Below are 22,140 nucleotides of genomic sequence, written 5' to 3' on the forward strand. Positions count from 1 at the left end.
AATCTCCCATATGGAGAAAATCTATACATAAATTTTAGCTCAAAGATGACATTTATGGCTTAGCAACAAAACCAAAATTACATATCACACTGAAGAATAGAGTTGAGATGGTAACTATGAAAACACAAAAGATACAACTGACTATACAGCATAAACATAGCTGAAATAATACAACAAGAAAAGTTTTGTTTTGAGTAACATTTCTATTGAATAACCACTTCCTTTTTTAAACTAGAAAATAAGAAAACCACAGACTTCAACAGGAAACAAGAGTGTGCCTTTATCACAAAAAAATAACTTCATATGTGAGGTATTTAAATAGTAAATTTTTAAGAGAAAAATAAATTGACTTATCGACACAAGATCCTATAAAATATTTAGATCTTCTTTAAGTCCAACAGAATGTATGCTATTTTAGGAGAAAATGTAATTGGTTATAGTAATACACATTCATTTCAAACATAATTCTTACATAAAAGATAAATTTTACATAAAATTACATAAAAACATAAGTTCTTTCATAAAAACAAAATTCTTAGTATTGATTTTTTCAAGATAATAAAAAGATAAAAATAGAAACAAGATCTGAGTGTTGAATCTAGACCAGATCTTGCTCACTATGGTTGCCAACAGTATTTTTTCATGTGAACATTTAAATTTAATTGAAGACAATGAAAAAATAACTGGATATCTACACAATGTACATATCTAGAAACACTTAAGTACAAAAGTAGGCTTTCCAAGTCTGATGTGGCAGCTATTGAATTTGTGCAGTGATTAATAATTTAACATGCTTAAGAAGATAAGATTCCCAAACTACCAATGAACTATCATTATTACCTGACTTTCTTATAGCTTGGTGTATCAGAATATTCATATTAGATTCCTAAATTGAGATAATAAAAATTTACAATTTGGCCCCTTGATTGTGTGACCAAATGGGTTTTCAGGGGCCAGATATGAGCTCAGGTACATCAGCTTTATGTGCAGCCTCACTGCAAAGTGGATGGGTGAAACAGCACCCGAACGAGATGATAGCCTGTTCCCAGAATTTCAGCTGTGCAGCAAACATAAATTCAAAATAACATAACACTTTGAAGAAATGTATCAAAGATGTTATCTGCCAGGTGACAAGTCTCAGCTTTCCAGAATGCCAAATTGTACAAAACTGAAACCAAGAAATAAAGGACTATTTACCACTAAACAAAAGGACTACACTGTACACTTGTCACTCTGTGTACTCTAGCAACAGCCTTGGAAATCATCTGCATACATACTAGTTGCATTCATCATATTAGACAAATTTGTATTGTGTACCAGAGAGATCAGTTGCAATCATTTGGCATAGCTGTCCAAGGCATCTACACAGCTTAAGATGCATAAGACTTTCTCCTTGAAATTTTTGTATGCATCTAAAGGAAAGAACACACACAGCTTGAAGACCTCATCCGGTGTCATTTGTTTCCACATGGCATTGTAACAGCAGTGGGACAGATGGGAGTTAATTAGGAAAGAGATTAAATTCAACTGTAATAAGTGAAAAAAGTTCTTGATACACAGAACTGTACTGCACATGCAAGGGTGAAGAACTAAAAATTAAAAAGTGATATTGATTCTGTGAATGGCAGGAAAAGAGTATACAGACATACTGAACATCAGGACTCTCTTTATAGCCAACGGCGAAAACCAGACACTTGCAGGTATCCATATAAGGAGGAAGTGTGTGGTCCCTATTTTGTTCTATTGACTGTTAAGGGACTCTAGATACCTAATTCAGATGTGCATGTCTCCTGATGTTAACACATGGGCAAGTGAATCCCACTTTTGATGTCTGAAAAGTCCTTAAAATATACCAGAGATCACGATCGGTTTTTGGTAATTGATCTCCTTTGCTTTCTTTTAGCAGTAAGAGAAATCTGTCTGGGGTAGTTAGTACTTGTTCACGCACTGGCATATTGCTTTGACAACTGACCACATCTAAGTAAAGAATGTGACTTGATTCTCTCAGATCAACTTTCTTACAGAAGTATGGCAATTTTGTACTCCTGTGACAACCATGGGAAGAATGAGAGATGTAATCAACCATCTGACATTTTCATGCTTTTGGTGCATGGTGTTTACGGTAGTTTTATGTGTGACAGAAAAGACAGCTGAGTTCTGGTTTTGTTCAGGCCATATTCCACTTATACATACAAAGGAATTGTCTTTACATAAAAGAAGGTTCTATATAAATATATAAAATATGTAATAATATGCTTGTATTTTTTCCACCAAAGACTGGTTTCAAACTCACACTGGCTAAAAGTCAAGTTCAGCAGCTAGCAGATTTCTACTTCACCTCAGTGAACAGCAGTGTGGTGGAAACTTTCTCAATCAACTAGTACAAAACCCACATAATATGTTGAGTTCTAAGCATTAAGAAAATGCTTAAGGCAACAATAAAAAGGGCTTTTTTAAAGTATGTTAATAACAAAAGGAGGACCAGAAAGAATATTGGCTCATTATTCGATGAGAATGGTCACCTTACTAACAGTGACATAGACAAAGCAGAGATGTTTAATGCCTTATTCGTCTCTGTCTTTAACACTGATCACAGGCTCTGGGACCCCAGTTGCCCCGAGTTGGAGGACTGTGACTGTGGTAATGATAAACTCCCAGCTGACCCTGAACTTGTGTGGGACTTGCTGCTCCACCTGGATGCATACAAGTCCATGGGGCCAGATGGGATTCATCCCAGGGTGCTCAGAGAGCTGGCTGATGTCATTGCGAGACCTCTCTCAATTATTTTTCAATGGTCTTGGGAATCTGGAGAGGTCCCAGTTGACTGGAAGGTGGCAAACATTGTTCCAACCTTCAAGAAGGGCAAGAAAGAAGACCCTGGTAACTACAGGCCTGTCAGTCTTGCTTCAGTGCCTGGTAAAATTATGGAGAAAATTATGCTGGGAGTTATTGAAAAACACTTGAAGGACAACGCAGTCATTGGTCACAGCCAACATGGGTTCATGAGAGGAAGGGCCTAACAAACTTAGTTTCCTTTTATGACAAGGTCACCCGTCTAGTTGACCAAGGGAAGCCAGTTGATGTCATTTTTTGAGATTTCAGTAAAGCTTTCAATACTGTCTCTCACAGTATCCTTCTGGACAAAATGTCCCGCATACAGCTTGACAAAAACATAGTGCGATGGGTGAGCAACTGGCTGACGGGTCGGGCCCAAAGAGTTATGGTAAACGGGGTTACATCAGGCTGGCAGCCAGTCACTAGTGGGGTTCCCCAGGGCTCCATTTTAGGGCCAGTTCTCTTTAATGCTTTCATAAATGACTTGGATGTAGGACTAGAAGGTGTCATGAGCGAGTTTGCAGATGACACCAAATTGGGAGGAGCTCTCCATCGAGGGTGGAGAGGCCTTGCAGAGAGATCTGGACAGATTGGAGAAATGGGCAATCACCAGCCGCATGAGGTTTAACAAGGCCAAGTGCTGGATTCTGCACCTGGGAAGGGGCAACTCTGGCTATACATACAGACTGGGCGATGAGACGCTGGAGACCAGCCATGCTGAAAGGGACTTGGGGGTCTTGGTTGACAGCAAGTTGATTATGAGTCAACAGTGTGCCCAGGCTGCCGGGAAGGCCAGCTGTATCCTGGGGTGCATCAAGCACGGCATTGCTAGCCAGTCTAGGGAAGGGATTGTCCCACTCTGCGTTGGTGCAGCCTCACCTCGAGTACTGCGTGCAGTTTTGGGCGCCACAGTACAAAAAGGACATAAAACTATTGGAGAGTGTTCAAAAGAGGACAGCAAAGATGGTGAAGGGTCTAGAGGGGAAGACATACGAGGAGAGGCTGAAGTGCCTTGGTTTGTTCAGCCTAGCGAAGAGGAGACTGAGGGGAGACCTCATCGTGGCCTACAACTTCCTCACGAGGGGGAGCGAAGGGGCAGGCACTGATCTCCTCCCTCTGGTGACCAGTGATAGAATCCAAGGGAACGGAATGAAGCTGCAATGGGGGAGGTTTAGGTTGGATATTAGGAAAAGGTTCTTCACTGAGAAGGTGGTCAGGCACTGGAACAGGCTCCCCAGGGAAGTGGTCACAGGACTGAGCTTGACTGAGTTCAAAAAGCATCTGGATAACGCTCTCAATCATATGCTCTGATTCGGCTGGTCCTGTGTGGAGCCAGGAGTTGGACTCAATTCTTATGGGTCCCTTCCAACTGAGGACATTCTATGATTCTATGATTCTTGCCCTTTCTAGGGAGTTGAACTGGTTTAGGAGTGCTGGTTTTAATTTTGCTTCCCAAAAACATTTGCGTTGCAGTAATCTGAACAAAGTCAGATTGCTTTTTACAGAGTCGGAGACATATTCTAACTCCCCATTTTATTAAGACGAAACTAGAAGACTCAGCTAACCTGAAGAAAAAATGTATTTTCAGGTTTTTGGAAACCCCTTTTCAAATTACTTTACATTACTTAAAACTTACTGCTATTCATATTGTCAGGAGGCACACCAAATCCCAGCGTAACCCAAGTAAGCAGGTATGAATTGAATTAGTTTTAAAATCCTTAATTTAGGCCTTAGCTTCAATGACAGAATAGCCATGGTTCTCTGACAAGCAGAATTGCCATAAAGGTTTTGATGTGGACTATCAGGGGAATTGGGCTAAAATTTTGTTAATGTGGTAGATACTATGATACGTATTGCAGAAATATAATGGGAGTATCATGATGCTGATTTTACTGATAATTATGAGTGTAGCATAAGTAATATCAAAATTATTAGTCACCAATACTAATGTAGTATTGCAATACTTGAAATACTGCTCTGTTCTGTGACACACTGTTCACCTAGTACAACTGTACTATCTCATCCCACTTTGTCCCTCCATCTTCTTTTTCTTCCACTCACACATGCCCTGCTCAAACCTGTCCTTGGTCTATGAGTATGATCTCTCCTCTTCTCTCTCCTCCAGAAAGTTCTGGAGCAGGGCAGACTCACAACTACTACACCTAACTTGTGAGTTTGATTATACTTCGAAGTTTATGGTTAAATCTTTCAAATTTACTACCAGTCTTGTCTAATGCGACTGTGAATATTATCAGAGGGCAAAATTCACACTTATTTAGATGTGACAGAGTCTCATTTTCCTTATTAGAAATGAGCCTTTAGCTTCTTCAGTTGCTCTCTATGATGTTAGCTCAGCAGGTCAGAGTTTTTTCATATGTTATAATTCTGGCTACATGATCTTCAAATGTATCTTTATTTTAAACTTGTATATTGTCTCTTGCAGTCTGTGCTTCCGTCCATTTCCATTATTATTATGCTTATATTAAAACCAAAGATGTTATTCAAACAAGTATTTGAATATCCCAAATTACCTTGAATCTTCCTAATAAATAATATTGTTTTTCAACCTTGCATTCTTGCTTCCTCTTCATGAATAATCACTGTAAGAAAGTCTTAAATATTAATTAATCAGCATCAGCAGAAAATTACTTTACATATGTAATGCTTTGGCTACTTAAACAAAGTCTAAAAAAAAGAATATTGTACCTTATCACAGTCTTATGCAGCAGGATGTACTTTCCCTTCAGCTCAGCTACTCTGGTGCCTGTGATTTTTCCAGCAGAAAATAGCTATGGAAGGGAAACAGACAGTTATGAAATCTCCTAAGCACTAATGTTTTCATTCTGCTGCAACTTTTTATAGCTATAATTGGCAGCCTTTTAGTTTCACAGTCTTTGGTAATATACCAAATCAACTACGCAGATGTAAATATGCTTATTTACACAATAATTCAAAGCATAAATATAAGAATATAAAGAATGTGTCTGTCACAACTACAGTGCTACCCATACCACCATTTCTTCCCTGATTTTCTGTCTGTATTAATATTTCATGACAATTCTGTCCAGACTTTGAACTCAGGCTCTAAGTCATTCATTTTTCACATTGTTTAACTGGTTCAGTTTTGGTATATACCAGTTGGCCTGAAGAGGTGAAACTGTGGCTTAAAGTCTGGTTTGTGCTAAAGCATTGTGTTCACAGGCAATATGTTTGCAAAAAAGAGGAGCTGGGCTCAAGCTAGATCATCCCCAGGCCACAAAACACATTGCCTTACATGCCTGTGCAGGCCTTCAGCAAACACCAAGAGCAAACCACTCCATGGATTTAGTACTAAAAAACCCTGTGTGTGTGTGATGCAGCATGAGGTGGTTCCTCAGGCGCCTTGAGGGCAGTACTTTGGGCCAACAAGCCAGTCCTTCTTAATAGAAATAGGAAATGGGACTAGGAGCCCAATTTTGCCACTGTGAAATACCACAGCAGCAATACAAAGGTATCTCCTGGGATATTTCTTTAGAAAACCTTTTCTTCTCCTCTTTTTGTTACAGGTAAAGAGAACCAGGTTAAATGCACGTTAAAAAAAAAATAAAAATAAGGTGATCTGGCTCTATAAAGGTCCACAGCTAGCTTTTTGGGGCAGCAACTCAAATCTGCAACTTTTATGGGAACCTGCCAAGAAATGTGGTTGTGCAGATCTACTGAAATAAGAAACAGAGTTTCTTATTTCATCAGGAAAATCCCAGAAGTCATATTTCAACCCTTAGGTCTGACAAGGCCTCCATGGAAAGGCCTTTTTCTAAGCTGAACTAAGGGCCATTGAAGAGATTCTTATGTGGGGTATTCTGTACATGCCCCTTTCTTAAATATCCAGGAGAAATCATCCAGGACCAGTCCTATGGTCAATAAGTAGAACCCAAGTGAGTATGCGAAAGGAAGTATACATTTTGTTGATAGCTGTTTGATTTATGTATTTTTTTAAGATCCACTGCAAAATATTCCATGGTAGCAAAGACAATTTTTGCTGTCTGCAGCCCTGAGAAAAGGAAAGCAGATCTGTCTTTCATTTGTTTGCATGAGATTAAAGATAAGCAGCTCTCAAATATTTATTTTGGCATCCTCTATGATCCAAAGATACTGTTCACTTAAGTTCACAACACTAACTAGCTCTTCTGTGAGAAAGTAAGTATTTCCTTATCTCAACCCATTTATTTCTTGGCCACGTATGTAGGAATATTTGTCCTATTTGGTGGCATCTTTCTCCACGCTCCTCTGATCTGTACCTGTAAGTTCCAGCTTTTCTCACTGCTTAGCTTCTCACTGCAGACTTAGGCCATGTTTGACAATGTTTCCACAGAAATAAACTTACTTGTCCTTGAGACTATGTCTTCTCTTTACTACCCATAAGCTTTTCACACCTTTTACACTTCATTTCTCAGTTCAGTTCAGAACTAAGAGCTCTATTCCAATAAGGCTGGTCCTATACAATATGAAGACGCATAGTTTTGAGGCCTACATAAGACAGACTGTATGGATAGCATAACCAGCATGTCAAAAGGGATGAGACTTCTGTGAAAAGTATCACCACCAGCTAGTTCCCAATATCACAACTTTACTAGGAAAGCCATCAGAGAGTCAGTGCTGGGCTACCCTGAGCCCAGGATTTGTTATTAAAGCCCAGCACACTGTTTTCTCCAAGATTCTTGGGAAGGCAGAAGGGGAAGAAAGGAAAGGGGCAACAGCTTGAGGGGAAGAAATAGTCAGTTGCGGAAGAAGGGAGGAAAAGCATGAGCCTACTGTAGAAAAATTGTATTATTTTTGGTTATGAAACCAGATGAGGATTGATGCCCTGATATACAGATATATAATGCTTTCAAGGCTGCCTTCCCCACATATGTGATAGTGGCTGATGTGTAAATGAAGTGAACCTCGGAAGCTATGTTAGCTGAATCAGTGGATGCTTCCAGAAATTCACTGAATGCCTAGAACAGGGCTAGCAAGTGTTTTCCTTACACAATTCTATCATTTCCAGTCCCTGAATATATTGTCTATTGATAACAAAAATTAGGGATAGGACTGCCATGACAGTAGGTACCCACTTGGACCTGGAACTACGGTTGTGCACAGGCAGCGGAGGATGAGTAACAGCTTTTTGCAAAAGATACTGAAAATGGGTAGGGATCACCTTCTTTTAGAGCTACTACTCAGCGGATAGTATAAAGGGTAGAGTCTATGTTGTCTGCCATTGGGTGTGCTCAGAAGTAAACAGTTTTCCAGCTGGGATGACTTTGGTTCCTACTAATATCTAGAATGGAATTAGAGCCAAGAAATTAATTGTCCTTCCATCTTCTGAAATGGCTGTTCACAGTCCTGAAGCAAACTGCCTCTTGTGGCCATAGATATTCTCCAGTTCAAAGGTAAATAACAGTAACTATTATAACAATTTTTCCTGTATAGATTCTCCTCAGAATATTTTATGCTTTATTCCATTGCACAGCAACAAGCACATTTGGCCTTCTTGGCTTGTAATCACAGAATTTGCCTATCTCCTATCTGTGGAGACATGCTTCTGCCTCTGACGTTTCATGCCAGATCATCTCCTCACATATTTGTTGCGGAGAACAAAATTAGCTACTAGGTTTCCCTTTAGCAATCAAAATAGCATTTGGAAAACTGTAATCTAAGGGCAACAATCCAGAACAAATCTTTACTCATGAGGATAATTTTTCACTTATATAAACTGAATTAAATAGGGATACTTGCAAGAGTGAGCATTATGTCCTTAACTAATGACTGAAGCTTTGAGTCTTATCATACAACCTTCAAATCAAAACATAGAGCAATTTACCTTTTGCTTTTTTCATTTACCTCCATTTGGCTTTAGATGAAGCTGTTGGAATCAGAAATTGATTTAATTTCATGCCCATGATTTTATGTGTCTGTGCTTGCAATGGATTTTGTCCTGAATGGTAGACATGATCTAATGGGCATTTTGGGTCTATTTACCCTTTCTTAAAAATATCTGGTATAGCTAATACAATTATCAACAGTCAAGGATAAATTAGACTAATTTAGTTGAAATTTAGGCTCTGAACTGCTTAGTCAGTATATGACTATAATAAATACATTGTAGGCAACGCCTTGAGTCCTCATATGCTCTTATCTGCCTGTTAATTTAGCATAAATTCCTTCCATAAACTCACAAGCTTACTCTATTCTGAAACCATGGAAATGGGTAATATTTCTAATAGGACTTATAAAGCATTATAGTGTATTATAATAATTACTCCTAAGTCAAAAGACTTACACTGACGTAAACAGTAAAACATCGACCAGGAACATTAAACCCATATACTGAATTTCTGGATGCCAGTTGCCTCTCTAAACTAGAGGGTTTGCATTTGGATCTCAGATTTAACAGAGAAGTATATAAAAATTCTTGTAACCAGATGCTATAATATAAAACATTCATACAGCTTTATTACTCAAGATCAGTATTAGATTTTTTATTTTTTTTTTAAATATCACAAGCTAAATTGGAACTGGAATTCATAAATATTTCTTTTTACCTCTATTTCTGAATGTTCACAATAGATGAGTCACATTTTCCTTTGAGATTCTGTTTAATTTGAATTAGGTTCATCTTTGGTTTTACTATCATAAAAGGCATGTTTTAACATAGAATAAGTAACAAATTAATTCTTAAATTGCACTAGAGACAAAGGTTAATAATTTTATTCCTCTATAGCTAGATGATGTTGGCTATGGGCATAGACAGAGTATTGCTATTTCCTAGCTGTGTCATGGTAAAAATTACAGACTAGTAACATCTGTTAAGTACACAAATACATATAAATCCTGAGTATATGCACACTTTATTTCATTAACCTGCACCTACAGCCAGATTCTAAAGGTCCGACTCCATTTCACCTGATCAGCAAGAACTGCAACACATGATATGCAATATCTCAGCTGCATAATTAAAATCTGGATCTGACATTGATCAGATTCTGATCTAATTTTGTAAAAATGTGTGTGTCTATTATATCTAACAGTGATTAAATAAAACTTATACTACGTTCAGAACATACAAGACATTAATGGTCAGTAGATTCCTGTGAAGTATAGTGCCAAGAGTCTTGCAAAGATTACTCAAAAAAAACCCCCAAAAAACCAAAACAAATCTCAAAATGGCCCATCTTGCACATGTAACACAGACTCCACTGATTAATTTGAAATACTCTAATTCCTAATAATTACAACATGGAAATGCCCCTCTACTCCACTCTGGTGAGACCCCACCTGGAGTACTGCGTCCAGCTCTGGGGGCCTCAACATAAGAAACACATGGAGCTGTTGGAGCGAGTCCAGAGGAGGCCACGCAGCTGATCAGAGGGCTGGAGCACCTCTCCTATGAGGACAGGCTGAGGGAATTGGGATTGTTCAGCCTGGAGAAAAGAAGGTTCCAGGGAGATCTAATTGCGGCTTACCAGTATCTGAAGGGGGCCTACAGGAAAGATGGTGAGTGACTGTTTATCAGGGAGTGTAGTGACAGGACAAGGGGCAATGGGTTTAAGCTGACGGAGGGTCAATTTAGATTAGATATTAGGAAGAAATTCTTGACTGTGAGGGTGGTGAGGCACTGGAACAGGTTGCCCAGAGAAGCTGTGGATGCCCCCTCCCTGGAAGTGTTCAAGACCAGGCTGGATGAGGCTTTGGGCAGCCTGGTCTGGTGGAGGGTGTCCCTGCCCATGGCAAGGGGGTTGGAACTAGATGGTCTTTAAGGTCTCTTCCAACCCAAACCATTCTATGATTCTATGAAATCCAATATAAGAAATAGTCAATATTTCTAATGCATTTTATGAGTCTGTTATACACCATCCAACCAGGATGAAAAGACAGATAAAATATTATATAAGCAGCTGGGAGAAGTCTCACAATCACTAGCTCTTGTTCTCATGGGGGACTTCAACTTACCAGACGTCTGCTGGAAATACAACACAGCAGAGAAGAAACAGTCTAGGAGCTTCCTGGAGTGTGTGGAAGGTAACTTCCTGACATAGCCTGTGAGTGAGCCAACTAGGGAAGGTGTCCCACTGGACCTGTTGTTTGCAGAGAAGGACCCCAAGGACAACTACAGGCTAGGTGAATTGAGAACAGCCCTGAGGAGAAGGACTTGGGGGTGTTGGTTGATGAAAAGCTCAACACGACCCAGCAATGTGCACTTGCAGGCTGGAAAGCCAATCGTATCCTGAGCTGCATCAAAACCAGCATGACCAGCAGGTCAAGGGAGGTGATTCTGCCCCTCTGCTCAGCTCTCATAAGACCCCACTTGGAGTACTGCATCCAGCTCGGGGGGCCCCAGTACCAGAAAGACATGGAGCTGTTGGAGAGAGTCCAGAGGAGGGCCACGAAGATGATCAGAGGGCTGGAGCACCTCTCCTGTGAGGACAGGCTGAGACAGTTGGGGTTGTTCAGCCTGGAGAAGAGAAGGCTCCAGGGAGACTTTAGAGCAGCCTTCCAGTATCTGAAGAGGCCTACAGGAAAGCTGGAGAGGGACTGTTTACAAGGGCATGGAGTGATAGGACAAGGGGTAATGGCCTTGAGCTGAAGGAGAGTCGATTTAGATTAGGTATTAGGAAGAAATTCTTGACTGTGAGGGTGGTGAGGCACTGGAACAGGTTGCCCAGAGAAGTTGTGGATGCCCCCTTCCTGGAAGTGTTCAAGACCAAGTTGGATGGGGCTTTGGGTAGCCTGGTCTAGTGGAGGGTGTCCCTGCCTGCAGCAGGGGGGTTGGAACTAGATGATCTTTGAGGTCCCTTCCAGCCCAAACCATTCTTTGATTCTATGACTTGTAGTTGATGTGATGGTTGGAGGCCGTCTTGGGCACAGCAATCACAAAATGATAGAGTTTTTGATTCTTGGAGAAAAAAGGAGGGAAGTCAGCAGAACCACTACCTTGGTCTTACAGAGGGCAGACTTTGGGCTGTTTAGGAAACAGGTTGACAGAGTCCCTTGGGAGCAGTCCTGAAGGGCAAAGGAGTCCAGGAAGGCTGGACATTCTTCAAGAAGGAAGTCTTAAAGGTGCAGCTGCAGCCCGTACCTATGTGCCAAAAGACGAGCTGGTAGGGAAGGAGACTGGCCTGGCTGAACAGAGAGCTTTCGCTGGAATTCAGGGAAAAAAAGAGAGTTTATGACCTTTGGAAGAAAAGGCAGGCAATTCGGGTGGACTACAAGGGTGTTGTGAGGTTATGCAGGGAGAAATTTAGAAAGGCCAAAGTCCAACTAAAACTTAATGTGGCTATTACTGCAAAAGACAATAAAAAAAAGTTTTGTATTAATACATTAGCAACAAAAGGAAGGCTAAGGAGAATCTCTATCCCTTATTAGATGCGGGGGGAAAACATTGTGACAAAGGATGAGGAAAAGGCTGAGGTACTTAATGCCTTCTTTGCCTCTGTCTTTAATGGTAAGACCGGTTGTTCTCAGGGTACCGAGCCCCTGAGCTGGAAGACAGGGATGTGGAGCAGAATGAAGCCCCCATAACCCAAGGGGAAATGGCTAGCGACCTGCTACACCACTTAGACACACTCAAGTCTATGGGGCTGGATGGGATCCACCCAAGGGTACTGAGGGAGCTGGTCGAAATGCTCACCAAGCCACTTTCCATCATTTATCAGCAGTCCTGGCTAACCGGGGAGGTTCCCAGTTGACTGTGTTAGGTTTATGGTTGGACTTGATGATCTTAATGTCTTTTCTGTCCTAAATGATTCTATTATTATTGGTAAAAACACTCAAGTTTTAGCAACATATGTTTGAATAAGCTCTGAGTTAATTCAAAAAACAGCATACTTTGGCAGCAGGACTGTAATGAGTATCAGAGCTTCCAGATTTCAACCTTAGGGAAGTAAGCTTGCAAGTTAGTTCAAAAAAAAGTCAGCATTCAAGAACACAAAAATAAAACAACTTATGATAAAATAGCCAAGAGTATTTACATATGTACATCCACACACAAACATAACATCTCCAAATGAAGGTTTGTGATAATTTTCTTCTGATCTGCTGGATCTGTATAAGCCACATTTCTATATAAAAGCTGTGTACAAGACTACTTTAAAAAAGTTTAAAAAAGAAGTTATATGTCACTCCCACTTTCATCCAGGATGCACTCACAGTTCATTTTATTGCTTGTAAGCTCTCACATTACTGGGGTAAGTAAAACGGTGGTTATTCTTAGTTCAACTAATTATGTTGCTACACTGAAAAGAACAAGTGAGAAGATGCAGTAGTGAGGGGAAAAAAGAGCTTGTGAATGGCAACTGAAGACATCTTTTTTTCAGTCCTGTGTTAACCATAATGCCCTGGAAAGAACCGAGATCATTTTGTTATACTGGCTATCTCATATCTGGAGTTCGGAATACAGCTGGGTAAATAGGAAATATTCCTAAAACTGTTGAGCCTTCCAGTCCCTTTCCATGTCAGCTGTACTTAACTGTAATTTTGCTTTTCTCATTTTTTCTTTCTCGTTATACCATGAACTAGGACCCAATACATTTTTAAACACACTCAAAACTCATAGATCATCTGGATAAACTAAAATAAATTTTCCTTATCTAAATGGAGAATTATTGGAAAGTTGAATGAAGATTTGGCTGCTAATGGATGGTTGCTTGGCAACTTTGGCTTTCTTTTTAGGTTGCTTGGCTTTCTTTTTCCCCATACTCCCATAAATGTAATTACATAAAAAGTATGGAAGTATGTATCTTATTACTGGATTTACTTGTATCTTTCTCTTTTAATTTAAATTTCCTGTTCTGTTTATTTCATCCTATTAAGTTACCATTGTTTTGCTTTACACTTATCTTTAACTGATTAACATGAGTGAAATTTTCTAACTTTGTTACATTTTTTCATGTTACCTCGCTATCTGAAGCTTGGCTATTCTACCAGAAAAACAAAACGTAACAAAACAAAACCAAAGCCAAATTCCAAGCCAAATTTGTTTCCTTCAGTCAGTGAAAAGTCCCATGAAAAAATAGTACTAGGTAATCCTGTCCTATGATGGAGACTGTGGAGGAGGATTTTTCTGAAAAGAGGAAAAGGAAGGGCATATCCTTCATATTTTTCTAGCAAGAAAAGGTGGATTTTCTGGCTCTGGGCAGGAACCTTTTAAATACAGGAATCAATGAGAAAAACAGAAGAATACCTATGCTCCGACAGTTGTTCTGTACACCTGCATAACTTTACTCTATATCTGTACCAGAAATAAGTTCATATTTGCTATTTGCTTGCTACTAACAGCTCACCATCAGAGCTCTCTTCAAAATGTCTTGAAGAAAATTCCAAGGAAAAATGAGCTCAATCTGAGGGAGCTCTTGTATATCCTTCCAGCTTGACTTCAGGTTCACTAGCCCCTGGATGTGGGACCACAGTAATTTCTCTGAGGCTGGAAGGTGGATATAGATATGTTGGTAAGAAAGAGAAGATGTCAGAATATGAATGGGAATTAAAACTATAGAAGGGAGAGGACCCACCTGATGAGGCAAACTTTCATGTGAGCAAAACTAGTGAAATCTGACCCTAACTACATCAAAGCTTTTACATTCTCCATTTTAACAGTTTATATTCAATCCTTTCCGACAGTGAACTAAAAGCAATACACGAAGAAACAAAACATTTGGATTTTCAAAACAAGTTTTCTGTAACTCAAATGTGATATATATAAGAACTCTAAGAACTTTGACATTCCCTGCTTTTTAAGCTTCTTTTGGGACTCTCCATAAATGAATAAAACTAAGACAAATTTTAAACTTAAAAAGATGATGCAATCTGAATGTTAATCTAACTCCTCACACTATTTTGATAAAAACCATTAAGAAAAGCCTGGAAGATAAATATAGCCACCACCAAGAAAATACTGATTAACATCAATTACTCATAATCATTATGAAAGTGAAACATTTGACAGCTTCCTAGGAAAGAAATCATTTCAACAGTCCCTAGTCTATGCATTTTGGAGAAATGATGGAGCTAGCATGTGTTTCTAATTATGTTTGCAGATATTGCAAAATAACTGAAATGTATTCGAAAATTGAATGGAATAATAACACTTTCCACCTCTTCATTCTAAGCTCTAGGCTTTGTAATTATAACAAGACATTATGAATACATTTACTGTTATTTTAACACATAGAATTAATCCAACAGTTTATATTAATTTTGTTTATTTCAAACATCTGAAAGGTCTCCTCAAACAAGTCTTTTGCCTCATTATAACAGACAACAGAAGAATATCAGAGGATTAACTTATTTTGTATGTACTCAGGATTTCAGTATAGTATTAGCCACTTGGCAAATGGCTCTTCTTGACAGTCTGCTATGTGAGGAGTTTTCTCTCCATGTTGTTTATTTGAAGAGCTTTTCTTACCTCTTTTGGATAATATTCCAATGTTTAAACATTCAGGGAAGAAAAAGGATAAGCGCTGCTCTTTGAACAGAAAGCTTTTGTACCCTCTGTCAAAACCGGCATTGAGTCCACAGTGTTTGGACACTTAGAACACAGCTCAAGTGTTTCTTAGTCGGGCAAGAAGGCAACACTGACTCCCGTTGACCTTTCAGGGGTTATTGCTACATTGCAGGGGTGCAACAGGTACAAGCATGCTGAACCCATGCTATGACTCTTGCATTTCTATCCATGTTGCTGGCTATCAGTCTCCACAGAATCTATTTCATCCTTTAGAAGAGGTGAGCTAGGGATATCTGCTGGTGTTTGGCTTGCCTGTGCCTGATGTCTCCAAATTATCTAGACAAAAGCTTGGGCTCCTGATAATGCACTAGGGGAACTGAAGCTTTCTCCTCAAGTTCAGCCCATTGCTCAGAGCAAGTTCATAACTGAGCTTGCACTTGTGCTAGGACAGTGCAGAACTCTCTACATAGAAATGGAAAACAAGGAGCATCTGCTCCAGGTCCTCCGCATTACCCTTGCCATCAACTAGAACTGATAGTGATATGTTAACAATAAACTGAAGAAAAATGCAGCATACTAACTTGACTTCTAAATGGCCAAATATAATACTTTATATTGTCCTCAATTTCTGAGAATGTCTATGACTTCTCATTACTTCTGAAGACCGTATTCTGGCTACTTCAAGATGGGGTATCCAGAAATGAAGGGAAAAAAAAAATTAAAAGTCTGTAGAGGTATCATTTGTAACCTCTGTGGCAATAGATTTATCTAAAAAAAAAACCAAACCAAACCAAAAAACAACCAACCCAAAACCAAACAAAAAAACCCCAACAAAACCCAACCAAACCACACCACAAGAAAAATGCTCTAGAAACCACCAGTTCTGATGCCAGAGAATGTAAGGGTTGTAAGGATTTCTGCGACAATTTCATCTGATTTCCTAAACAATACACAGGACAGTTTTTACCATCCTCACCACTTTTGTTGCAGGGTTTAAAGTATGCACTTCATTTTCCAGAATGCTTTTTTTTTTTTTTTTTTTAATTACAACATATGGTAAAGCAAAAAATAAACTCCATGTAATGCAAGACAGTAGTCAGAAAAATTAAGGCTGGAAGGAGGAACCTCTAGATGCCATTTAATCCAACCTGCTGCTCAAAGCAGGGATATCTTCAAAGTTAGACCAGGTTACCTCAAGGCCCTGTCCTGTCCAATTTTGAAAATGCAGTGACTGAATAAGGATGCAGTGGCTGAATAAATATTGCACCAGTTATAAGATAGTCTCTGTATTCTGCTGATGTACCAACAGCTTGCTCTACTTGTTACCCAAAAGAAGATACTAAAGTATACTGATTCTAAACATTGGCTTCCTTACTTTGTCTCACTTGCATATTTTTTCCAAACCATGCAGTTAAAGACTGAAATGGATTGCCTTTAGACTTTAGGAAGCATAAGGAAGGCAAAAAGAGATGCCAGAATAGAGGGTAATAGTTAAGCCAGTGTATTTAACGTTCTGATTCTTTTTAATAATAAAATTTAACTCATCAAATTATTTCAGACTGCTTTCCAGCATTTATAAGAAATAAGAAACATCCTCAATGAGGCTCTTACTTGCCTTTGACAACAAAGGGAGTCAAAGATGACTTGCTCAGATGACCTAAACTCTGGTTTTCATGTAGTGTTGCATCACAATTTATATATGTCCAGTAAATATCATCATTACACTTTTTATTCAGTTACTTACATCAGTCATTTTTCAATATGCCTCAAATATTCAGTTATAGAAGACTAACACTTCTAAAATTATCTAGAATTTCTCTACTCAACAATATTTCAGGCTTGAGCACATATTTCAAAGTATTTTAAGACAAGAAGATAAAAATCAGTAATTTAAGACTGTAAATATTTACTTACACCATAAATTGTAGTAATCAGTATTTCAATGCAATTCTGTATTCCGTTTTGTAGATTGGGAAAAATTTAAAGCACAGACAGGAATAGCTACACCGCAGATATTTAAGGAAAGATATGCCTTGTTTAAGTAATCAGTCATTATACCAGAGAAAGGTTATGATGGTAGAAGATAAAGAAAAATGCACTATGATTTTTAAATCAATGCTGTCATTAGAGTTAAAAAATAAGGTGGAATCCTTCTCATCTGTAACTACATACAAACACATTGAAAGGCAGTTGATTTTGTAGGATAAGTATGGGAATTCCCCAGGAAAAGTGTATTTATTAGCCTTTCAACTAGAAAAAGATTTGTCACCGAGTTCTCTCAACATTTAATTTAGGTGATAAACATCCATACCTGAACCCATGAGGCTATTAGTTACACAAATGCACACAAATATTTCAAACTTCCCTTCTATTCTCTCCTCATGTTTGTGATGAGCAAAATTATAACAAAGTAACAAGTATATTTGTATAATATCAGATGTATGTACATATTATATGTAATATATGTAAATCTGCTTTTCCTTTTTTACAGGAAAAAAATCACCTAAGCCATTTCTATTTGGGAGCTGAAATAAATAATTTAGCAAAGTGATTTTTTGTATTTCACAAAGTGCTTCACAAATTATTTCTCCCTCTTTCCTATTCCAAGAAAACCATAAATTTAATTAATAAAAAGAGAGCATGCGCTTTTAAAATATAGCATATCATTATTTCACAAAATGAGGGCATAAGTTTTATGGTTCCTTGAACTTCGTTGTCTAAAGGAAAGTGACTTGATTGCATTGGTTCCACATACAACAAACCAGCACCTCAGAAGACAAAAGTCAAACACTAAAAAAATGATCCTGAGTGATTATTAATATCTACTCACTTTATTTTGACATGGAGTCCTTTATAACAATATACTACTGAAAGGCTCATACTCTACTACAAAGTATTTCACATTAAAAAAAAAATATGCAGATGTTGCTACATAAACAAGACAAAACTGAGAGTGGCGGTAAAGACATACATGAAAAACATTAATATACCTACTTATGGTAGATATAGCACTGTATTGCCTTGCACAGAATTTCTACAATTTTACTTTTTTAATTAGAGATGGATCAGCCAGGCATCCTTTAATGAAAAATAAACTGCTGAAAAGCCTTCTAAAACTAATAAATAACAACTAGGAAAAATAATATCATGAATTCTTTCCCAAGGCATAGTTCATAACAGTAGTTTTGTCCCCCAGTTCATGGGAAAAAGCAGTCCGTACATGGAAAATATCAAAATTAGCCACCATCAAGATGATACAGTGGGGGAGAAAATACTGCAACTGGTGGCCAATTGTGTCTTGCATGGCTCAGTAAAAGTGGGGAGAAGAGACTGGCAAGATAGGCATTGCGGGAAAGAAGATAGCTTTCCTTCTATCACCTGTTGGGCCATGAATCTTGAAAGGAGGATACTGAGTATCCATACAGTCTTTATAGAATTAAAATCAAATGGAATAGGACTGCCTTCCTTTTTGTGCTCTGATGCACATGTGGAAATGAGGAAGTTGAACAGGTAGTCCCATGATCCAGTGGACAACGTAAAGACTGCTTGCATGAAGAATGACTACTGAATTAAAAAAGAAAACAATCCCAACTCTCTCAGCCTGTCCTCACAGGAGAGCTGCTCCAGCCCTCTGATCATCTTCATGGTCCTCTTCTGGACTCACTCCAACAGCCCCATGTCCCCAGAGCTGGACGCAGTACTCCAGGTGGGGTCTCAAAAGAGTGGAGTAAAGTGGCAGAATCCCCTCCCTCAACCTGCTGATCACGCTGGTTTTGATGCAGCCCAGGACACGGTTGGCTTTCTGGACTGCAAGTGCACATGGCCGGCTCATGTTGAGCTTTTCATCAACCAACACCCCCAAGTCCTTCTCCTCAGCACTGCTCTCAATTTATTCCCCACTCAGCCTGTAGTTGTGCTTGGGATTGCCCTGACCCGTGTGCAGGACCTTTCACTTGGCCTTGCTGAACTTCATGAGGTTCACAGAGGCCCATGTCTCAAGCCTATCAAGGTCCCTCCGGATGGATGGGAAATGGTTCATGCCGCTCACATGCTGCTTTTGATAAACTTTGAATAAACAGTCCTAAGATAAGTCTGTTAAACCAAAATATATTACTTCTTTAACCTTGCAACCACTGGGTAGTTCTGGGAACGGAATTAAAATCTGCAGTAGAATTTAAGAATATCATGAGCTCTCAGTTTTTTATCTTTGGAAGATATGTCTGTAAGATTAAGGTATCTCTTCAGTCCACAGAAGGAAAAATAAATTCCTAAAAAGAAGACTAAAAGAGATGCAAAGCTACAAGAAAATGACCTTTAACTAAACAAAAGACCTTGGTAGAAAATTCTCACTTGTGGTCATTAGCTGTTATTGAGTTAGATCCTTTCACAGCTGAAAAATTGGCTTTTGGGTTTTATGATTGCTTAATTACTTTAAAGTTTTAACTATTATACAGAACACTCTAGGGATCTAGAAAAGCTCCATCTGGGAAGAAACTTTGGTTATAAATAAACTGCAGTTCTCAATTTTGATCTGGTCCAATATTTCTGCCATTAGTTAAGCTGCATCAGCACCTTACAGTGTAAGATTGCTCAGTGCCCTTTCTAAGGGCAAAGACTTGTGAAAAACTCAGTTTTGAAAGTTTGCTTCATTTATCCCAAGGAAGGTAAGAGGCATGAAACATGAAAAAGGCTGTGGCATGCTACTTTGAGTTCCTGAAGACAGAACAGAGACCTGACAAACTGTTGGGAAACGGACATTCCCTGACAGAACAGGAAGAAAGACCAGTCCTCAATTACAAGACTTCCCCAGGAGGAAAAGCATACAGATATTTTATGGAGAAATGGATCTTTCAGGCTCCAAACAGACTGCTAGTGGCTTAGCAGCAGAACATCAGATTAATAAAATAAGGAGGATAGCAGACCATATCAAGATTACAGAAATCTCATCCAAAGGAGTAAGTAAATATCCCAAAATGAAGATATATGAGGGACCAAGGAATTTGTCTCAGGACAAAGATGTCTGAAAAGCTCAGATACCTCACATTACTATCTGAACTTTCTTTTCTTTGACATTCAGCATTACTAGAAATTTCTGCCCTTCTTGAAGTCACCCAGTTCTAATGGCATTTTAGGCTTTCAATGAAGCACAACAGTCATAAATTCTAACAATATTTAAATTGTTATGCATTTAAAAATTTCAAGGCAATTCATAAGATGTGGTCTACCAAGGATTATTATTATTAATTTTACAGACACAGAATAATTTGTCCAATCCAAAGTCAGACAGCAGGTAGCACAGTTCATTGTAACAAACAACAGTGTGTGAGGAAGGTGGCTTCCCAAATAACAGGTATTTAGGAACTCTATTATATGTCTAAAGCCCCTCAAAAGAGGCTGGTATAGCTTTCCTCAGTTTGACAGTTGCAGCCATACAGGAGAACAAGGCTTTGAAAATACCTTAGACTGATAGAAAATAATATTTAGGATCCTATCAATCAAATTAAAAAAAATAAAATTTTATTCACAAATTAAATAAATACATTTCATCTACTGTTACAAACATTTCACTTTTGATGCATTTTTACCAAAACCAAAGTGATGTCAATGTCTTACACTCAAGTTTCAATCCAGGGAGAGGTCTTTCACCTCATTGCTGTGGAACTTTCATGGTCTGAAAGGGGGAGATACACAGTTTTGCCACATAACTAAAAGCACCATGGCAGGTGCTGGGATGTTCATTTAGAATATGGGAAAGGTAGATTCAAACCTCATTTCCCAAGAAAGTGCCCAGACCATTATGCTGTGCAGGAATCTGAAGGAATTCTTGTTGCAGGTTAGACAAGTAGGGTTTTTTTACCAAGCCTCCCTCCTGTACTATCAATATAAGCCTGCGGTCTCTATAAAAGCTAGTAACATTCCAGAGATCATGAACTTACAGAGTATGTGTGTGACTAGTGTCTGTTTAATGTTTAAGCAGTATTTTGAGTAATTTCAAATAGGGTTTAGGGAAATAAATTGTTCAGATTGGACTAATTAAAGAAGAACTGGGGTAAAAATCCTTTACTCATGAACGTTATTTGGCTGTTGACTGAGCTATGAATGCACAAAGACATGTCCATGTAGCCTTGCTTTGGGGCACAAGGAAAATTATATAGATCATTAAAACTGCATAGGCACCATGTGAGAATGGCAAAGGTGGCTGTAGAAGAAAAATGAGGAAGTGGTGACGTGGCAACTGTCACCTGGAGCTGAAGGTGTGATTAGTCATGCAAAGTATATCATTAACTCTTAAAGCTTATATAAGGCACAATAAAAAGAAAAGCAGGAACCAAAAATCAGGAATACAGAAAAGAACACCCCAAACTGATGGGCCCATGGGAGCTCCTTCCCAAGCTCCCTGCCTTGCTTTAGATTTAGAATTGGGGACATTATTCAGAACGCCAGGATTTGCTTTGGGTTTTCTGGACAATCACTCCAACAGCTAGGATCCCACACATCAAAAGGGAGGTGTCTCTTAAGTTCCCTTTCCTTCACTTCAAAAGGTTCAATAAGAAGTACTCAGAATCAGGTAACAGTGAATTTCAACTGTGGTGTCACATACAAATCATGGATATTCCAGGTAACTATTCTAAGCAGTGCTAGCAATATAGGAAGAGGAAAATGCTGCTCGTCCTTCTTAGTTGTGACATTATCCTGAAAAATGTTTGGAACCAAAACATGCTTTGGGATTTAAATAATTTTCATTAGTACATCTATTCAGTTAAAAATGTTTTAGGAAGAAGGGGACTCAGTACCAGTGAGACTATTGCTGTGATAAACCTCAAACTGGGAAAGGGACTGTTTTT

General features: G+C 38.7%; 1 protein-coding gene across 3 annotated transcripts in view; it reads right to left on the bottom strand.

The window, feature by feature from the left end:
• CCDC146 (coiled-coil domain containing 146) overlaps positions 1-22,140 on the bottom strand; it is an 86,399-nt gene that overhangs the window by 36,827 nt on the left and 27,432 nt on the right. For 2 of the 3 annotated variants that reach the window (XM_075775488.1, XM_075775637.1), the window contains exon 3: positions 5,542-5,624. The exons of the other annotated variant lie outside the window; for it this stretch is intronic. In XM_075775488.1, coding sequence (XP_075631603.1) covers positions 5,542-5,624 — 83 coding nt within the window. The remainder of the gene's footprint in view (positions 1-5,541; positions 5,625-22,140) is intronic. 3 annotated transcript variants of the gene reach the window in all.

The sequence above is a fragment of the Balearica regulorum genome, chromosome 1, assembly GCF_011004875.1.
Source record: "Balearica regulorum gibbericeps isolate bBalReg1 chromosome 1, bBalReg1.pri, whole genome shotgun sequence".
NCBI lineage: Eukaryota > Metazoa > Chordata > Aves > Gruiformes > Gruidae > Balearica > Balearica regulorum.